The sequence below is a fragment of the Leptinotarsa decemlineata genome, unplaced genomic scaffold (assembly GCF_025532065.1).
Source record: "Leptinotarsa decemlineata unplaced genomic scaffold, Ldec_3_MD MMD2_tig00026358_RagTag_RagTag, whole genome shotgun sequence".
Lineage (NCBI taxonomy): Eukaryota > Metazoa > Arthropoda > Insecta > Coleoptera > Chrysomelidae > Leptinotarsa > Leptinotarsa decemlineata.
In genome coordinates this window covers 301,799-323,496 of record NW_027412703.1, presented here as the reverse complement: position 1 = coordinate 323,496, position 21,698 = coordinate 301,799, and the positions used below count along the sequence as shown (strand labels likewise).

Here is a 21,698-nt window from a genome sequence, read left to right as displayed (position 1 = left end):
CCAATCTGCAAGTGGTCGGGAGTAAGAATAATCGGGCTCTTTGCCCCACAACCCTCTACTTTGAGTTATAGTACTTCATTATTTTTCCTATCTTGCTTTTTGGGAGATCTGTTCTTAATTCGGCTTACACACAGATGACACTACTAGTATGATTTCAAATTAACCTCAGCCTTCAAATGACACGTGTACAAATTTCACAGCTATCGGACTGTTAGTTTATCGGATAAAGCATTTTGAGTGAATCAACTTTTGTTAATTCAGAGAAAACGGATAGAAATGAATTTCGTGGTAATAAAGCATTGCTTTTTGGCAAAAAAATACTATTGAGGCCAAGGTTTGGCTTGATAAATGTTATTCGTACTCAACATCAGGAAAATCAACCGTTGAGAAGTGGTTTGCTAACGAAATCGCAGAAGAATTGCCCCATTGGAAGAAAGTGAAATTGATGTTTTCATTATTATAGATAATGCACTGTGTCACAAATCAATGAAAACGATGGCAAACTTGCATGAATTGGGGTTCGACTTGCTTCCGCATCCACCGTATTCTCTAAATATGCCCCTAACTACTTTTTTCTGTTCTAAGGCCTTTTTGGAGGCTACAGACAAATCGTACTATAAAAATGATATCGAAAAATTGTATGACTGCTACATTTGTTGTATCGCCCTTGAAGACAACTGCACTGAATGATAAAAAGAAATTTCATCAAAAAACACTTTCAGTCCAACTTAGGGTTAGCAGCTTGCTCACTCCACGCGGGTTTGGTGGAAATAGTGACAGATGACGTGAGTGGGAAAAAATGACGCGCTGAAAAGTGGTGTTGACAGCTCGCTTACGTCACGTAGGGTGTTGTGAAAAGTGACAGGTGAAAAATTGGCGGGGACCACACAGTCCTTGACCTGGCTGTGGTCCTGGAACGATATACAAGTCTTTGGATTTGGGACGAGTCCTCGGTATGTCTACGAATTGGTTCTTGGTGTGATCCTCAATTTGATAAACTTTCAATCAAACTTAAGATCTATGAATTAGATAGGAAGATCTGTTTTATATGGATGGCCTCTGAAAAGTCCAATACATGCTAAAGCGATTTCTCATACTTTATTGATGTCTCTTTATTATGGAATATAGTAACGACAATGTTTCCTAACACATATATGATGGTACTACATACATCAAGTGATATTTTATGTGAAAAATTCTTGTTACCCTTCATATTCTCTTATAATTCCTTAATATTCAGTAATATAATTTTCAAGTTTTCGTTCACTTGACGACCTTCTAACTTTTTATCCAACAGTTGAAAGTCTGCTTTTTCGATCTGAAACAAATAACTTCTAGACTTACATATTTCTTGATAGTGTCAAAGTGACATTCATGGCGTCACACATCCTAGTTACTATATAAAATATACTAACTACTCAAATCAGCCCTTTCTTATGGTCCGGACTGTTCCTAATAGTCAGAAAACAGTTACCCAACTGAATACTGAACATGTTGCGTTAACCTTTTCAGTCCACAGCTGACTAACTGATTTTGGACGATTCGAAACAGTATAAACGGAGAACTAGAACAAAGCTGTAACTAATTCCAGTACCAATCACCGTGCCGCCATGAAAAACACGTTCTGACAAGTTTGTTCGGACTGGTTGACAAGTGCGACAAGTCCAAGGTTAGTTGAATATCTCTCTCTTTTCCTTTGTATGGTCGTACTTCCCTTTTGGGTGCATTTGGCAATTTTCTTCGGCCAACAGTGGAAAAACTCGCCACCCTCGAGTTTTTCCACAATTATTTTTGTTTATTTAAAAACATCTGAATTTTTTAATGTTAATTTCGCTTCCAAAAATGGATAACAAGACATGGAACAACAATCGATGCAATGTCCTCTAGATATCGAAGTTTCGTTCGAAAACATGTATATCTTATTTCTCATACCATAAGCGTATTGTCTCGGTCTTACAATCAACCACAGTCATCAGTGATGTATCCGATAATGAAAATAATAAATAAAATAATAAAAAATATGTTCAAAAATGTTAATTTATCAAAGAAAAGCCATAATAATTTTAAATATTTGTAGAAAATTACACACATATATATAGATGAAGCTCAAGAAAGTTTCACTTCAGTTGTGTGGTCTAAAGTTTTTTTTATTCACAACTGTTAACTTCCTAAACCCAAACCCAAACGGATCTTATAACCCACGGTTATGAAAAGGCAGTTTTTATCAAATTTCAATGGATTAACAATTAACGTTGACTCACGTTAGATCGTCCCAAAGATAACGCTTAACGTTTAACGAAGTCGAAGAATACAAGGCCCATAGAAGTTCAAAAGTGTCATTTTCGTGTTTTTCGTGTCACGTAACACTTTTATTACTTACCCTGACCACCAGAGGGCAATGGCGTCAGTATTTAATGTGATTACCAACAGAACTGAACAGTCACACTCAGATACTTCCCCAGGAGGTGGCAGCATGCGATCGTTGTCATGATCCCAAAAACAGGGTCAGAACCTGCTGTTTCCGCAGAATTATCGCCAGATCAGTCTACTCTCGTCGGCGGCTAGGCTGGCTGAAGGAGTTGTTCTCCAAAGGCTCAACGAAGAAGTTGAGGACCGAAATATTCTGCCTGATGAACAATTTGGCTTCCAAGAGAGAACACTCCACTGAGTTACAGGCTCTAAGGCTGGTCGAAAACACCATCCACGAGCTAAACACTAACAAAAAAGTACACATTGTGCTATCAGACATTTCGAAGGCCTTCGACCGTGTATGGTAAGAAGGCCTTCTGCACAAATTAATCGCGTTCGACCTACCTCAGGGCCTGATCCGGTGGATTGGCTGGCAAGCGCGGATAAAGTACCTCGGCCTTTTAATAGACCGTAGGCTCACTTGGAACCCGCATATTATGAGCGTTAAGTCAAAGAAACAGTGTCGGATAGCTAGTCTGTACCCTCTGATCAACAGAAAATTCAAACTGAGTTTGAAGAACAAAATCACCATCTACAATACGATGTTCAAGCCTGTCATCCTGTATGCTTCAGGCGTCTGGGAACAAGCGGCTACGTACAACATCTCCACTCTGGAGAGAATACAAAATAAGTTAATGAGGATGCCTGTGAATGCTCCCTGGTTCGTGCGGAATGAAGCCATCCGCAGAGATTTGAAGCTGTCCTCCATTCGGCAGTCCATTCAGTCGAGGAATCGGCGAGTTTTTGAAGGTGCGGAAACTCACGAAAACCCGTTAGTTACGGAAGCTATGGATTATGTTGGAGACGACCCCTCCCGATATAGAAGGCCCCGACACTCTGCCGAATGAGGTCCTCATGTCCCCCGTTAAAGGATGAACAGATCTTTCATCCATCCCACCCCAGCCAGGTAGGGGTATCCCATGAAGGGCGGTACTGATGTATGAGGACTTCACGCCGCCAACATCTCAGTCATGAACCCATCTGTCTTTCTTCGACAATAATCAACTGAAAGGGTAAGGGAGCTGCGTTCCAACCCGTCTGAAACCAAGATGGCTGTCGAGAACTGGGCAGTCGCTGACAAATCAGTCATCTTTTTTATTTAATTTAATTTTGGCGTACATCTCAACTTCGATATGACCCAGCCGATTGGTTGTCAGCGATTGTTAGCTACCCAATTCTGTTGATGCTCACATTTGAATACCGACATCGTACTGCCATCGCCCTTCGGTGGTCAGGGTAAGTACTAAAAACTGTACGTGACACGAAAATGCCACCTCTCAACTTCTATGGCGAAGTTGACTTTTTTAGTAACGAACTAGCGATTAACAAAGTTTATTATTTGATTAACGGTGCCCAGCTATGCAAACAAACCAAAACATATATCTGATTTGGAAATTTGAAATTTTGTTCATTTATTTGATGATTAACGAAGGGACGGACCTACCTCGTGACAGGGATCGGCTTTTCTGTCTGGTAAATGGGGGCAAATTTGAGGGGCTAAAACTCTTTCGCAAAGCGCATAAATTCCACATGAAGTTTTGAATTCAAACGTATCAGTTTCTTTCCAATCAACAAGCCATCTGAAGTGATTCAACTGTTGATTAGTGAGAGTTTTGCCCATTACCAAATTCAAACAGGATTCTAATGACTGAAAGGAAGTTTGAATAATCAAATGTAATTCATCATATTGTTTCAAAATCCTCAAGGCGAGGATAATATTCATTTCTTACTCACTTTTCCTGAAACTCGCCTTTCGTAATCGATGTCATCATCTTTGTCAATTTTATACTGATTGAAAATGCAGTTATATAAAAGCTTCCTCGATGATGTTATGTGAACGTTATCTTTTAGATACTCTAAAGGTGTTAAAGCTGAAAAATTTATTAAATCATTGACCTGAAAACAAAAGTTTTCCATACTGTCTTAATGGAAAAAATAAATGTAGTTTTACATTGACCATGCAATAGAAACTAGTCAAAAAGGTTGAAAGTTACTGAAAAATAGATAATGAACTCGTTATAAAGGAACTTTTTTTGATAACTACTATGGTTTTTCAGGAACAATTGAAGTTTTGTTTATTAACGCGCCCCTCTGTATTCTCCACTGAAACACATTACTGAGGCTACAGAAAAATAAATTAATTAGAATTCAATTGTATGTACCTACGTGACTGAGCCTGAAAGGGGTATCATTACAAAAATCAGTTTATTATCTGAGTTTTTCACAATTTCGAAAAGCTGGAGTAAATATATATAGTGTTTGCTGAATAGTTAGAAACAAAATTACTGAACTATTGGAGTACGCAGCATGCAAAAAATCATCATTATCATCATTAGGTAACTACAAAAATAAAAATGTGCTATTTACACAGTGTTCAAGTTTTGATAAAACTACTTACATTGTCCGTGAGGTTGTTTGCAAATGGTGGAAAAATTATCACATACATGTACAAAAAAACATTTAGATAAATTTGACAAATACAATCTTGATGACAGGTTAATCTTTTTTGGAAAATATTCATTCATTTATATTAAAATCAACAGTTGAAATAAAAGTTATTATTATTGAAATTTTTGCGACGCATCAAAGGAATGACCAGAATATTCGATATTGAAATTTACGAATTTTATATTTTTCCTTTCAAGGTCAAATTACCAATGGTTCAATACATTCAGTAGAGGCTTCTCAAAAATCAGTATCATAGAACACCCAATGGAATTGACACCTGTCAATATCTTTTCCATTGGGTGTTTCATGAATACATTTCAACTCCTATGTTCTATGATACTGATTTTTGAGTTACCTCAACTGAATATATTGGCACCATTGGTAATCTAACTTGGAAAAAAAAAACGAAAAAATCATAATCCATAAATTTCAATTCCAAATGTTCTCGTTATTCCGTTACTGCGTTGCAAAAATTTTAAAATTAATGACTTTTATTTTGACTGTATTGTTTTGACTGTAATTTTGAAGAATGATTATTTTCAAAAAAGATTAATCTATAATAATTCTTCCACCATTTGCAAACAACCTTACGGACAATGTAAGTAGTTTCATTAAGCTTAGAGGTGCATATGATATGCTCAAGTTCAGGTGCAAAAACCAGACCATTGCGTCTCACGTGAACCTATGACTTTGTAGGAACGTCTAGCAGATACTCGACGGAAAACGACAATTAATCCAGCTAATGCCGCGCAGAAAACTGACGAAGCCTGTCTATCAGTGGTCGTCCCGTCAAATGAAATTAACGGAAAAGCAGATTTTAAAAACAGATTTTTTTTTTCATATATAGGAAGTTACTTGCGACGAATCTTCCAAACGGACGGCGTTGCACAGATGCTTGCTAAGTGTCTTCGTTATGAGTAACAAGCGGCTTCTTTTCATGGTACGCCACTGTAGTATGTATGTATACAGTGCGCATCATACGTGTTACCCCATAAAACTTCTGATAATTCCTCCATATTCTCTGTTTCACTATTACTGTAGTCATTCAAAACAAAAATGAATTTATTTACACCATTAATATAGAAGTGTCCAATCTCCATATAGTCTTTTTCAACTAAATTACTTTTTTAATCCTTTTCTGCCAGTCTTCTTCATTAATATTAGATACTTCTTCTTTAATTAGCTCTATTACGCCTGATGATTTGTTCAATTTTCCCCAAATCAACACGATGGGATTGAAAACACAAAAATAGGGGGGTCAGTATGATGTGTCCATACTTTTCAGCAATATTCTCAAGGGCATACACTTTTTCGAATGTTTTTTGTTTGAAAAAAATTCAAGTAGTTGGTTTATGGTATAGTGATCTTCAACATACAAATTGTTATCCATTAAAAAACCTTGCACTTCTCATCTTTCCTCGAATTTTTATCCGTTACTTTAATGAGCTGTCGCGAATGATACGAAGCATTGTCAAGAACTATTACATTATTCACATCCAAATTTGGGATCAATGTGTTTTCAAACCATTCCTCGAAAGTATTAGCTTCCATGTTCTTATGATAGTCAACATTGCAGTCCTCAAGTATTTTTCCACATAATTTTAAAGAATTCGAAATCTATCCTTCACTTCCTTCGCTTCCTTCGCAATGCACAATGATTAGTCGCGATCCTTTGTTTGCAGGCATGTTAGGCGTACACATTATCGAACCATCAGTCCATGCTTTCGTAACTGTGTCGTGAGTGTCATACAAAGTTTCCTCCAACTAGAAAATTTTCCGTTGTTCTTGTCTATATTTAGTTATTTGTTCTAGATATTTGTTAGGCAATTTCACTATTCTTCTGCTTCTTCTTCTTTTTCCATTAATGGCTTCAGCTGTCAGGGCTATCCAGCCAGGAGTTCCAAGATTATGTTGCTACAACAGGTGGAGCCCACACTAAGGTGGATCTGAGTTGGACCCAAACCCCACCTGGTTTTGCGCTAAAACAAAGTTCGGCTGTAGTTTGAGGTCAGTTAACAAGCAATGTCCGCCTGCACTAGAGTGTAAGCACTAATGTGAGGTGATGCACTACGGTTACGTGTATGGACACTACGATCAGGTCATGATTGGCGAAGCACTGCAAGCGCACAAGTATTAGGTCTGTCTTGATCACTACAGCTTTATATTGGATGCTTTATGTTAGATGGTGATTTATGTTTGAAAAATATATCGTGGAAGGTAAGAGGCTGAATGGTTGAAGGAGGGATGTATTCTTCTGCTTTCCATAACTGCTTGACGTTAGTTCATTATTTTAAATCCAAATTCTAGCTTTTTATCCAATTCTGAAGAGTTTTGCCACAGCAACTCACGTTATGGCCGGAAGTATTAGATTTCTTCCTTATGATTTCAGGTGTAGGAATCTCATTCTTTTGTAACAGTCGTATATTGTTTTTTTCAATGAATTTATCAGATGAACATCTAAATGTTTTGATAATACTGTATCAAATAGCGTCTTGCGTTGATAAGGTTTGTTTTTGACTATTTTACGTACAGTTGAGAAAGGAATTTCAGTCAAATCTGATGTTGCTTGTAATAGTTTGTTTCCCTCGAAACAAAACTTGAGATGTAGATTCTTATATACATTGAAACATACTCTCTGTGTTTCAATATTGAAATGCATCCGAATCTTATTCACTGGTATTTCTTTTTTGCAGTGTTCACCATCGCAATTGGAATCACTACACTAGAAAAAGTCTGCGTTGTTATCACACTCGTTATCACTATTAGTACTTCTCCAAGGACGCCGCATTTTAAACAGATAACAGAAATTTCAAGCAATTATAACTCCACCAATATCGAATTTCAACACTCAAATCAAGATCAGTACCTGAACTGAACCATTCCGCATTCCCCGATTTCTGTTTGTCACCGTAACATGGCTTCAAATTCAATTTTATGACTCTTCAGCCGATCATAAAACTCGGTTGGTAAAAATCATCCAATACAAAACGCCAAGTCTACAGTCCACGTGGACTAGTTCCCTGCCGGTTCGTTTCTATGTATTGGTTTTTTGACCTTTGTGAGTGTCGCCAACTTTAAGAGTGAACAATATCTACTATACCTACTGAGGTATCTGATTCAATTCCATAACGAATGTTTGGAGTACAAACTGAATAGGAAAACATGTTTTTTGTATAATTCAATGTTTATATAAAAAGTAGTTGTTTCAAATAATTTTTTTCTTTTGTGTAATACAATATTTATACATATAGAAGTAGATATTTCGAGAGTTTTTCTTCCAGTTTGTGTCTGAAAGTTACTTCATACATTTTTGTATGAAGATGGAAAAGCAGAAAGCCAAAACCTTTCTTTTCCAAAAATTATTCCGCCGATGAAATATACCCCTTTCAATTCAAAGAAAATGGAAGATATGACTATCATCATATTATAAACAAACTGTATTATTAGGCTTTGCTTATGTTTCTTACTGCTTAGCATTCGGCTATCCATCGGCAGTCCAAATATCACACTTGATCTACTGAAAGATCTAGGCAATGATAACCAAAGTTTTGAGTTGAGTGCTGGCACTTTCAACTGTTTTTGCAGATTAATGAGTTCATCACATACAGGTTTTTCCTTCTTGCTCAGCTTCAAAGCTTCCTCTAGAGCTTTTCTTCTCTGAAATTTGAAATTTTCATATCAGTATAAAATCAACCTAACTTAGTGTAAATACTTTGTAATTAAGCTCCGTATCCATAACATTCTCATTCAGTTCCCTCCTCAGTTGTTTCAACATATGAACATCTAAATAAGAATTAATGTCCACGTCTGAAGAATCTCCAATGTTTAGATTCGTTTTGTCAATAATATCGTTGTTTTCTTGGACATGACATTTTTCTGGTGCCAGTGAATGTCGTGCACTTGGATTGTGAGATTCCGGGCCAATGGCAGCTACCTCAAAAAATTCTTCTGATTGATCAAATATCTTTTACAACGCACAAATGTATAATGATTTTTGGAAAAATATTGGCAATGATTGATTGAACAATGAATCAATAATGAATCATCAATTGGGTTATGGCGAGCAATAACTGAATTAGCTTATATTGAGAAAGTCAACCATACGTTCAAAAAATTTGAATAAATTAAAACATTACAATAATATCTCATTATATCTAGATGAAATATGCACTGAAAATCTATGAGTCGAAGACTGTTGTTAACCACCAAGCAACACTGCCTTGGTAGAATGTGCATGCTAGTAGCTGCTAAAAAGTTACTAGCGAGACGAGCAAGAAATAATATGTATAAAATTTATCAATCTTCAGGAACATCGACCGGTCAAATTACAAAATAAAAAACACAGAAAAATTACAAAAAAAGACGAATGCTCAAGTCAATACTAGAAAATAAAAACATTATTTCACTTTTTCTTTTCTCCACAAACTTTGAGGAGATCTCCTTTAAAAAACCCTAACGAAAGAAAACTCCATGTCATTATATCTCGTCTTGTCTAGGCCATACTGGTCTCACCCATGGGTATTTACTATCTGGCGAAGAACCCCCTGTATGTGAAGTGTAAAAACATATTCCAACCGAGTGTGTGTTATATCGCAACGAAAGACAAAATTATGGCTTCCCATAGTAGATGAGCAAAGCGGATTCTGTGACACCGGAAATTCAAATAACAGAAGCAATGAAGTACAGTGCGTTTTCGACAGTTTTTTGTGCGTTTTCATGCGTAACCGTACGAAAAAACGTTACACGTTTTTTTTTTCCTAACGCTATTGCGTAACGTTTTTTCGTTTAACGCTTTTCGTGCAGCGCTTTCGTGGCGCAGTTGGTCAAGTATGTGACGGTTACGCAGGAAAACGCACGAAAAACGGTCGAAAACGCCCTGTACTTCATTGGTTTTGTTAGTTGAATTTCCGGTGTCACAGAATCCGCCTTGCTCATCTACTTACCATCACCACTAAAGGATATATTAGAAGATAAATGTGATAATAATAGTTTTTTTCAGTTCATTTGGACCATGACTCAAAAAATCTTTCACTATCTTAAATCATTTCCAACTTGGCCGGCTGGAAGCGTCAAGAAGAGTGTTGGAAATCTAGCGAAGAAAGGAGTATTTTTATTGGGTTTGATATTAATCACTGATTGAATAGTTAATTGTTATCAACTTTTCATATGATAGCATTTTGAGAAAATATATACTTGCGTCTCTGGGTCCAAAGATGCTTGGAACATTGGTACTCTGGATGATTCAACACCTTTCTTTTTTCTTCTCTTACCGCGCCTTCTTACAAATTCTTCATCACTATCTCCATTAACACATTCTTTTTTATCAGTTTTCTGAAATTTTTCCTGATTTACCTTGAAATAATATAGATTCATTTGAAATTCTTGATAGATTCACACATAAAATTTCAGAAAAAATAAGCTAACTTCATTCAATGCTAAATTATTGGTTATTTTTTTATATAATATAGACTTTCAATTGGGTCGTTAATCCATACATGAATTAATTATTCCTTCGTATTTTTTGGGTATGCAACCTTCCTAAATCAATTGATAAATCTGCCGAAGTGTAATAAAGGGCAAACTGAAAGGTTAACACCGAAAGTTAGGTACTGCCTATTATAAACCACTGAAGAGACCAATCAGTCAATAATTTGTCTTATTCACAATTTTTCCTACAAATAAAATGAACGAATGAAAATATTGTATTTTTTAATCCATGTATTTCTTGATCTATGTTTAGGAAAAATGAGGTACGAGTTATTCCTAGTAAAGTACTCATGAATGTTTTTATGAATGATGCATTTTTTTATTGTCATAAACGAAAATAATACAAACATAAATATAAATCCCATATGAAGTAAGTAATTTATTACTTTTGAAAATATTATGACAGGAATCTGTAGAGTTTACGGTATTATACGTTTTTGTATGATGAAAATGCGATCCAAGTGAGTAGGTACTTCCATCCCAGAACATAACTCCGTATTTAAGGAAAGGATAAATTATTTGCTAAAGTTTTATTAAATATGAAAGCCAAATATTTAGTTTTTCCAAAATTTATTCTCGGAAAATTACAAACAAACTGAATTTTCAGGAATACTAATACATCTTCCAACTTTCTGAATTATACTTTCCTGAGAAACTGATTTTTTTATTCGAAGTATTATGTATTTCTGCAGAAATTTTTTCATTTTATCTTTTCAAATACTCTTTAAAGCACACCGCAATTTATTTTATCACAATTTGGCTCATAAAATGTTACGCAATACATCTCAAGTAAAAGTCACAGTCAAAGTAAAATACATGGCGTTCCAACGAAAACTTGACCCCCCCCCCCTGTAAGTCAGAAACGGACATTTAATCGAAAATTTCAAAGAACACGTCAACTTTCATTTCTAGGGGGACTAATTCTGATATGGAAATCATAGCTGAATCTTCACTCCCCTGCGGTCAGCAACTACACCCCTATTTTTTCAATGGCTTAGGGAGTCGAGTGATACATCATTTGAAAGATCTTTTGTCCCTCTATTATTTTTGTATTTTTTTTTTCGAAATTGGTTCATTCGTTGTTGAGAATGTTTTATTTAAGAAAAAAAAAAAAGAAAACTCGCTGTCGCTCATTTTATTGAGGAAATCAACAAAAGTAATATCAATGGCAACACAATCAACGTGTTCAAATTTATCTCTATCTAGTTCCATACAATAATACAGTCTACTTTAGAAAGCGTTCGTTACATATTGAAGATGTCCGGAGTCAGAACAATTCATTGTCGCAGATTTGTAGATCTAGATTTGTAGAATTTATTCAATTAGTAGTAAACGTTTTGAAATGGACGACATTGTCAGTTTTTTTGCACTGTTAGTTTTTGTTGAATCTAGTTGTCGCAGAACAAAAAGTAGACAGTTGGCCACTGTCACTTCTTCACGAATTATTATTCAGTCATCCATGTTTACTGTGTTCCAACATGGTTTATTCTACTGAAGAAAGAATAGAAATTGTTGCAACCTATTATCAAAATAATGAATGTGCTAAAGCTGCTGAAAGAATTTATAATTCGAAGCATCCAGATCACCACGTGAGCCATCAATACGTTTAACAGTTAATGGATAAGTTTCGAACTTCAGGTTCTGTTCACAATGAAGTATCCCGTCCTGTCAGAAATGACGGATTTGAAGTTGCAGTTTTAGGACATGTACAAATGGATAATCGACAATCCATCAGACAAGTAGCTAGATCTGGTGTATCAAGTACTAGTGTTTTTCGAATTTTGAAAGCCTACAAATTCCATCCTTTCAAAATAAGGCTAGTTCAAGAATTAAACGAAGATGATCCAGATCGTCAACTTCAGTTTTGTGAGGTGTTCAGCGAGAAACTGACCAATAACCCAAACCTATTATACAATACATGTTTTTCAGACGAATGTTCTTTCATGTTGAATGGTGAAGTGAATAGACATAATTGTCGTTACTGGAGCGATGTAAATCCTCATTTGGCGATAGAAAAACATTCACAAACACACAAATTAAAAGGCTGGGTCGAAATTCTTGGTAATCATATTCTTCATGGAAGATTATCTCAATGGAGACACATACTTAGATCTATTACGAGACTGTATAGGTCTTATGATTACACACATTTTAGAAAATGATGACAATTTAGTAGAAAATGAATAACATTTCAGTAGGATGGTGTACCCCCACATTTGATGTTCGAGTGAGACAGTTTTTGGACGACCGTTTTCCAATGCGTTGGATCTGCAGAAGGAGTCAAGTGGTGTGGCCAGCTAGATCACTTGATCTCACACCAATGGACTTCTTTCTGTGGGGACACCTGAAGTTGAAAATGTACTCTACTAAGCCTACAAATCTAGAAGACTTGCGACAGAGAATTGTTCAACAAAGCCGATTGCTGACTCCGGGACATCTTGAATAATGTACGGAACGCTTTCGAGAGTAGACTGTATTATTGTATGGAACTAGGTGGAGGTCATTTTGAACAATTTATTCGTTGATTTTGTTTCCACTGATATTATTTGTTGTTGGTATCCTCATTCTGGTTAAAAAAAATCTGTTTAAAATCTGTTTTTCCGTTAAAATGAACGACAGCGAATTTTCTGTTTTTTCTGAAAGAAAACGTTCAACATCTAATTTCTCAATAACGAATGAACCAATTTCAAAAAAAATCACAGAGGTAATAGAGGGACAAAAGACCTTTCAAATGATGTATCACTGGACCCCCATGCCATTGAAAAAAATAGGGTGGTGAAGTTTCGGGTATGACTTCCACATCAGAATTAGTCCCCAATTGGAAATGGTATACTTTTTCTTACAGTATCTGAACTTCTGTTGGTAGCAGGACATTTTGTATTCGACAATTGAATTGCTGGTTCTTCAACTTCTTCCTGTTTGGTATCTTCTGAAGGGTCTGGAACCGTAGGAGCTTGCTGAATACAGATTGGTGGAGGTTCTTGAAACATTGAACTATTCCCGTAAAATGGAATAGTTTCCTACGAAACAGAATGAAATTATTTCATGAGTGGTTGAGTAGTATATTATATATTGTACTTGGCTGTGACTTCTTCTCAAATCCAATACTAACAAAGTTTTCTCTGATTTTTGCTTTGCTGAAGGATCGGGAGTGACACATCTCCTAGAATTTGATGCTCTTGTTGCAGCACTGGTAAGTGTTGGTGCAGGAGTTTGTGGTCTAGAATCCTTCTCGGTATATCTTAAGAAATAAACAAGTGTCATTGTCATTGAACATGTTAACATGTGATATTTTTCATTTTCCAAAATTAGGCAAGTTCAAATGAAATCAGTTCAAGTTGAACATGGTATATTTTTAGGAGACTGATTTTTAAGAAATAAAGGTTTTGGTTTTTTACTTCTTCACCAGTACACAAAGAAAAATTGGGAATTTTTCAAAGAAACAAATAAACAATTAATTTTCAAAATAAACTTTTAACAAAGATGTGTAGATCACGCACAGAAGCAAATATTAGATACAACCTGGAAGAAAGAGCCCTCTTGAAATAACTACTTTCATATAAATATGAAATAAAAAACTCTCGAAACATCTACTTTTATACGAACATTGAAATATGTAAAAAAACTTTTTTTCTATTCAGTTTTTACTCCAAACATTCGTTATGAGTAAGAAGTAGTTTCTTTCAGGATTATTCAGAGCAGCTATTATGCAGAGTGCATGTCCTTTGACTTGTTGGGCCTTACAGAAATATCCGAAATATGCTGCAAAATTGTTGGGATCTCCTCTGAAGTGAAATTCTATGATTCTATCAAAATTATTATCAGCAACGGAAAATATTTCATCGAATGATTTGCTGAAAAGTTTACAGAGTACTTCAATCGCAGACCTCAAAAAATATTAAGATATCAGTGTAAGTACAAAATCACCAAAACCTTTGGGTATACTCGTAGTTGAATAAATACTCAATCAAAAACAAAAATTGTAAGATAAAGATCATTATTACAATTAGAGAAAGAAAAAGGTTTTTATTTCTGATTTGATTTTATTGTTTTTTGACCTATTTTGAATTCCTCCACCGAAATGAGATATTGATTGAATTAAAGGGGTTATATTTTTAGGAGTGATTAATTTTTGGGAAAGAAAGTTTTTGGCTTTCTACTACTCCATCTTGATACAAAAAAAGATGTGGGAATCTTCCAAAGAAAGGAAGGAAGTAATCAATTTGAAAATAAGTAACTCTATACATGAATGTGTAGATCATGCAAAGAAGTAACTTGTAGATACAAACTGGAAGAAAGTCCTACTCAAACAGCTAATTTAATGTAAACATTGAATTACACGAAAGAAAAATTATTTTGAAACAAATACTCACTTTTATATGAACAGTGAATTATACAGGAGATTATTTTCTCTACTTAGTTAGTATTTCAAACATTCGTTATGGAATAAAATCAGAAATCATTCACAGTAGTTCTACTTTGAATGAATGGTTACAAATTGCACTTACATGGAACACTGTCATCCTCACTAGTATACATCGATGTTTCGCCGTAAGACACCTGCCTTAAGGCTCTTCAGTACCAAATTGGATAACATTATAGAAAATACACACAATTCATTCATAAATTACGATTTTTAATGTCACGGAATAAGTTTGATCTACTTATGTCATCGATGACATCGTAATGACATTCATTCACCTATTTGATTTAATACCAGCCAAGAGGAATCTTATTTGAATTGAGGGGGTTATATTTTTAGGAGTGATTAATTTTTGGGAAAGAAAGTTTTTGGCTTTCTACTACTCAATCTTGATACAAAAAAAGATGTGGGAATCTTCCAAAGAAAGAAAGGAAGTAATCAATTTGAAAATAAGTAACTCTATACATGGATGTGTAGATCATGCAAAGAAGTAACTTTCAGATACAAACTGGAAAAAAGTCCTCCTGAAACAGCTACTTTCATATAAACATTGAATTACACAAAAGAAAAAAATTCTTTCGAAACAAATACTTTTATATGAAGTAGAAAGCCAAAAACTTTCTTTCCCAAAAGAGATATTGATATTTTGGTAAATTTTCAGCGGTATGGTTCTACTTTGTTTTTCACCATAATCATGGATGGCATCTATTTCACTGAAAGATAAATTATTCCGGGTTTTTCTCACAAAGTGAAAGAAACAAATGTTCGATTAAAAACTGCTTTGAATACTTAAATGTCACGTGACGCCGCGTACTATCTTTATGGATGAAGCTTTTATCGCACTTATCACAGTGAAATATATTTGTAGGGCTATTCAGTATACGCAAACTGACACTTGTGAGTGTCCTCGAATTCACTTCAGCAAAGGCATATGTTATTGCAGAAGGTCACTCGAAATCAAACTAAAAACGCACTCCGAAAGCATCTTCGTTCATGCAGCTGAAGGTCGTTCAAGGTCGTTCGAAACTAAAAGTGGTGGGGATAGGTACCGAAATTGGCTTGAACATACTACTACTTACAAGATATGGTAATTTGAATACACATTTCATCATTTCATTTTGCAGCCTCCTGAGAGGATTCATCGTTGATGAATCAGCTGTATCCCAAACTGAAATTGAATATTGTAGATTCAAATACTTTGAACAGGAATATAGGCATATAAGATATTTTTGAAAAATGTATATATTGGTCAAACCGGCAGAACTCTTAGGAATCGCATCCAGGAACATCATATGAGGTGTGTGAATAAGAAAACAAGTTCGACATATTCAAAGATTCGGAGACTTCGAAATTTCACACATTGAAAATGAAGGTTTGAAGCAAAATCATTTGGTAGCAATGGAAATTAATAAATATGAAAATTCAAACATTTCACTAAATGACCAACTGGATTTAAATAGATCACCATTACAGAACTTATTTTCTCAAACCGATGCTGTCCTAGTCTTTGTAGACATTATTATTGATGTAGAATATGAATTGGAAGGATTATAATTTTAGGATTGATTAATTTTTGGGAAAGAAAGTTTACATGAAAGTAGCTGTTTCAGGAGGGATTTTTTCCAGTTTATGTGAAAGTTACTTCTTTGCATGATAGTATCCTGCTCAACAAGCTTTTCGAATTTATACACCTACGTCATAAACAATCAAGTTCTGGAGCGTCCTGTGAATGATGTCTGATTCAGTTCCATAACGAATGTTTGGAATACAAACTGAGTAGAGAAAAGTGTTTTTTGTATAATTAAGTGTTCATATAAAAGTATTTCTTTCGAAAGAATTTTTTTTCATGTAATTCAATGTTTATATGAAAGTAGCTGTTTCAGGAGGGCTTTTTCTTCTAGTTTATGTGAAAGTTACTTCTTTGCATGACCTACACATCAATGTATAGAGTTACTTCTTTTGAAATGTATTGCTTCTTTCTTTTCTTTGGAAGATTTTTGTATCAAGATGGAGTAGTAGAAAGCCAAAAACTTTCTTTCCCAAAAGGATATAATATGCTTCAGATAATCATAAGTGAGAATGTAGCTTAGGTATATGAAAATTGGGTAGAAGCTCAGAAGAAGAAGAGTAAATACTTGAGTAAGTAGTTCTCGCTGGTGATTACGTTTAATACATAAAAAATAGAGTATAGAATGAACTTATAATTACTTCCCTACAAAAAAGATTATGTGGTAGCAAAACGTGATATTTTTAAAAATGAAGTTTGTGAAGATCACAAATCGCTAGGTGTAGTTTGTGAAAACAACGCAGAGGCGAAACAGTGATATTCAAATAACAGCTTACAAATAGAAAATCATTTCATTCAAATAAATTCACCTTTTAAATAGCTCTTCAGGAACGCTTTCAACTTGTGGAATACATACATTAACGTTGTTCTGTGTAGAATGTTCACCAAAAGGTGATTTATTTGTTTGTTCATCGGTGATCAAATTTTTTCCTTCAATAACCTGGAATAAAAATAAAACAGAGAAAACATGATAGTCGTAACATGGTTGTGAATTTACTTTACTCAATAATAATAATAATAACCCCGGAAACCGGAGGCACAAGGTCACCCATGTGATTTATATGGATGATCTTAAACTTTATGCCTCTAAAGAGAAGAAGGTCTCCACTTACAAGAGGTAACAGTGAAGAACTCTCATCCGCGGCAAGTATCAGCACAAACTTCGACAGATCTGGAACTGTCGGGGAAGAACAAAGTTGCTGCAACAAATATGCTTGCCATTCCAATCTTACTCTACTCGTTTAGAATAGTAAAGTGGACTCGGGAGGAGCTGTGTCAACTCGACGAAAAGACCCGAAAAATGATGCATCTCTTTAGGAGTTTGCATCCCAAATCGTCCGTTCCACGGTTGTACTTCCCCCGACAACAGGGAGGCCGTGGGCTTCTGCTCGGCATGGTCTGTGACCATGAGAGAGCAAGAATTTAAGCATTTCTCTTTAGGGCAGGTGCTCGAGCAGATGAAGAACTCGGTTTAGTTTTCGACACAACTAGGTGATCATAACTCTGTCGCCGAGTTGGAACCCGTTCAGCAAAAAGCTCATGTAAAAGCCGTAGAGATTAGCTCACTTCTGCGGAAAAACAAGGATAACCCAATGCATGGGGTCTTCTTCGATAACATGGGAGACCTTGGCTCATCAAAGCGCCTGACTTTTGCTTTCTCAGGTCCCGAACGAAGATCGTACCACATCCACCTTATTTTTTGAAAAGCCCACTTATATCTTACCCAATTATCCCTCGCATTTCTCAAGGACTTCTTCAGGGTATTATCAGCAGGATGGTTACATAGGAAGGAACATCCAGGTGAATAAGGGTTATACAGGCCCGCAAATGGTTTCAAAACGAAAAGCGCTGGTTGTGTGATTGCTCTCATCTGGATGGTTTTTACCTGTAATGATAATAATACATCAGTATCAAAAACTTCTCATTAGTACAAACGAATTTCAGTTAATAATATTTATTACAGCTATCGCCATCACGAATCATACTCGTACATTCAGGAATTATTTTTATATTTCACAAGTTTTTGCACAACTCTGCTCGTTACAGTATTCCATCTGTTTGATGGTTGAACAATTCAAAAATCTCTGACCGATTCAAATAACACCTGATTGTGATATTTTCACTGGACAGTTCACAAAACGGCAACACGTGTCTAGCTACACAATAGCTTTCAAAAGCTTTTCCATTCTCCTCCCAGTATGAAAACGCTGGAGGAAGCTGGAGGTCTGTTGGAAAAATAAGATGAATTTTAATTTTTCTATTTTGTCTGTATTTTGTTTTTTGCATTTTTTTCGCTCCAACACGCTTTTTGACTAAAATTTCCGAAAAAATTGCATGACATAAGCCAACCGATATGCCGACATCCTCAGGAACTTCTCTTATAGTGATTCAACGACTCTCCATGATAATACAAGTCTGAATTCAAAATTTCAACAAAGAGGTTGGTCCAAGACGGACAACACCCCGTATAAAAATTATATGAACAAATTCTGATAGCACAGAAATTCCAACTTCCAGTTAGAAAATGAAATAATCTTTCGATATATCTGCAAGTAGGTAAAGAAAATAAAATCAAACGTTGAATCAATCTAGACGGTTCACTACCAGCGGCGGCTCGTCAGAGGAGGCAAGGGAGGCTTAGCTCCTCATAAAATTTGAGGCTATTGATCACAATAAATTAAAAGATATTGACGAATAATTATGATCATTTTCTTCTAAAAATGCTTGAGTATCATTACTTCACCATTAATTTTTAATATAAATACATAATATGCCCGAAAAAACACTATCACTCACTACGTAGTATATACCACACTGAATCCTGCATCAACAAACCTCAAACGCACCGTCTATGAATGAATAACGAATAAACCATCAACCGAAATAATAAATGCCATACGTTGCAAGGGAGCCAAGCCTCAGACCGTTTTAAAAAACACAAGCTCCGCGAGCCGGATCCAACCAGCGACATACGTCCCGATTTGTGATTTTATTTGCAGAAATTATAGTGTTAGAGGAGGCTAGCCTCTAGTTGGTCTCCGTTAGTGTACGATTGCGTTTGTTTTTTATTTAATTATTCGGACGGGATTTCGTGACGGACCGGGACTGAAAAATATTTCGGTAAATCGTTTTAGTGTTTCTTGATAATATTTGTTATTTGTGTTTAAAACACGCAGTACTGCATTATAGCAGTGCTTTTTGGTAATATTTTTAATGTATTTTCAAAGTGTTTTCTTTCAGTTTCAAGGTGTTTTCAAGTTATCACTTTTCAGTGTTTTTTTTATCCATTTATTATGGATATAAGTTGGACGAAATTAAAAAATCTGATGATATAGTCGATTGGTTGCTGATAAATAACTTTAAGTCTTCATCTTATGATAATGAATTTTACATTATTAAAACTCTGGGAAGGCCTCAACCAAATTTGATTTCAATTAAAGCGTCAGATGATCGAAAAATCGAGGATTTAATATTAGTTGGTACGATAAATGCGATTGGTTAACCCGCTCCATTGAACGAGAAAAACTTTTTTGTTGGCCCTGTGTTTTATTTTCCGTACAAACCGAATACCAAACGTGGTTCAAAATAGGATACTCCGATTTACGATTACCTCGTTCTACAGAAAGACATTTTAAATCTAAGGAGCATATATTTTCGTCTTGTAACTTAAAATTGTTTAGCAACAAAATATAGTAAACAAAATACAGCAACAGTGTTAAGAACGAATGTTATGTTTACTTTTAGTTTCTTTTTTATTTTTTTTTTCTTTCTTTACTAAATTACAGAATACACCTTTCAATTCACCTTTCAAAATGCCCGCCGATTAAAAGTAGTTTGCGGGTGCCTACCTCCCCGTTAGTTCTTGTTGGACAATAAAATTTACTTTTAGACCTGTTTTTATTAGCATAATTAACTACTTGTGCTCATAAAATATTTGTAGCAATTTTTAACAAAACTGTTATATTAGAAGAGAAAAGTATTATTTATTGACTGACAAGAATTCATTTATATTAAATAACTCAAAGACAATCCTTTTTTCTTGTTTTTCATTTTTTATGGTCAGTTTTATACGTATAATTTTCGGCAATACACAATTTTTGTTTGCATTTATGCAAATATTACATATTTTGCTTTAAATAGATGCGGTACCCCAAAAAATTTTCGCGCCTCCGGCGGGCTTTTCTGTGTGTATATAGTTTATGACTTTGGCCTCCCCTGTTCTTCAATGCACGAGCCGTTCACTACGAAGAAAACTAGTATGCCGTCATTCAGAATATAATAATAACTCACCTTCTCCCATCTAATAATTTTTTTGACCGGACTTGGTGATAGTCCTGTTTTACTTGTGATTTTCATGATGGTGGGATATCACTACATTCTGAGAATACACAAATGAAGATTTTATTGATCAAACAGTCCATTTTATCTTTCCTGACTACCTATAAAAAGTCACTTGTTCGGGTGGTAGCGACTACTGAAATTTCAATAACGTAAATTTCAATTCATCGTATAGTTTATTTTACATACTGTATGATGCGTTCAAATCAAGCATTTGAAAAAACAATATTAGAATGGAATTCGACTATGTTCATGAAAAGAGACTTTTATTCTAAAATAAAATATATTTATGATTCTACAGGGTAGATGTTGTATGATTAGAAGTAACAAATCTCAAAAAAGTTTTTATAGTTGTGAGTAACAAAAATATGAAACACTCGCAATAATAATTGATAGATTGCCTGCAGCAGTCAGGAAAAAAAAACAAAGTACGAGGGTGCTCGCAGAAGTACCGGGCCCGACCTAGAGATAGCGGTAGATGTTTGAAAATATCACTATATTAGAAAGTACACAGTCTATAAAGCATATGTTTCAGGTTTGAAGACGCTGTATTTTTTAGTATTTGTTTGGCAGCCATCAATAGCGAAAAATGGCTCCTTTTTCGTCTGTTTCAATTGTACTTTTTATGGTGAATAAAGACGTATTCTTATTATTGTTATTATTATCCTGAAGGCCCTACGCTATTACGTGAAACCTTTGGGAATAACGAAATGGTGCATAAGGTATTTAATCTATTTCAGTTGCTTGCCACTTAAATGCACTTTCAAATGGATTCGACAGTAATATGCGATACACTGTCCCACCCACTGTCCAGCTGTAATAAAACAAATTAGTATATGATCAATAGCAAAGAATGAGGTATAATTAATAAGTATTTGTGCAGTTGATATCTCCAATATGTTTGCATATTTTGGCCCGATATAGAAAATTGTAAATGGAAGCATATGGTAATCTATTAGGTAAAGT

General features: G+C 35.1%; 1 protein-coding gene across 1 annotated transcript; it reads right to left on the bottom strand.

Annotated features, from left to right (window-relative positions):
• Positions 1–1,093: 1,093 nt before the first annotated feature.
• LOC111515637 (uncharacterized) lies at positions 1,094–21,540 on the bottom strand. Its single transcript, XM_074184826.1, has 11 exons — positions 20,685–21,540; positions 18,118–18,279; positions 17,204–17,334; positions 13,483–13,645; positions 13,248–13,424; positions 10,111–10,269; positions 8,630–8,851; positions 8,385–8,574; positions 4,204–4,340; positions 3,914–4,117; positions 1,094–1,318 (listed from the first exon to the last, which is right to left on the bottom strand). The coding sequence occupies exons 1-11, from the start codon at positions 20,748–20,750 to the stop codon at positions 1,220–1,222; spliced, it is 1,710 nt and encodes a 569-aa protein (XP_074040927.1). The 5' UTR covers positions 20,751–21,540; the 3' UTR covers positions 1,094–1,219.
• Between the last annotated feature and the right edge of the window lie 158 nt (positions 21,541–21,698).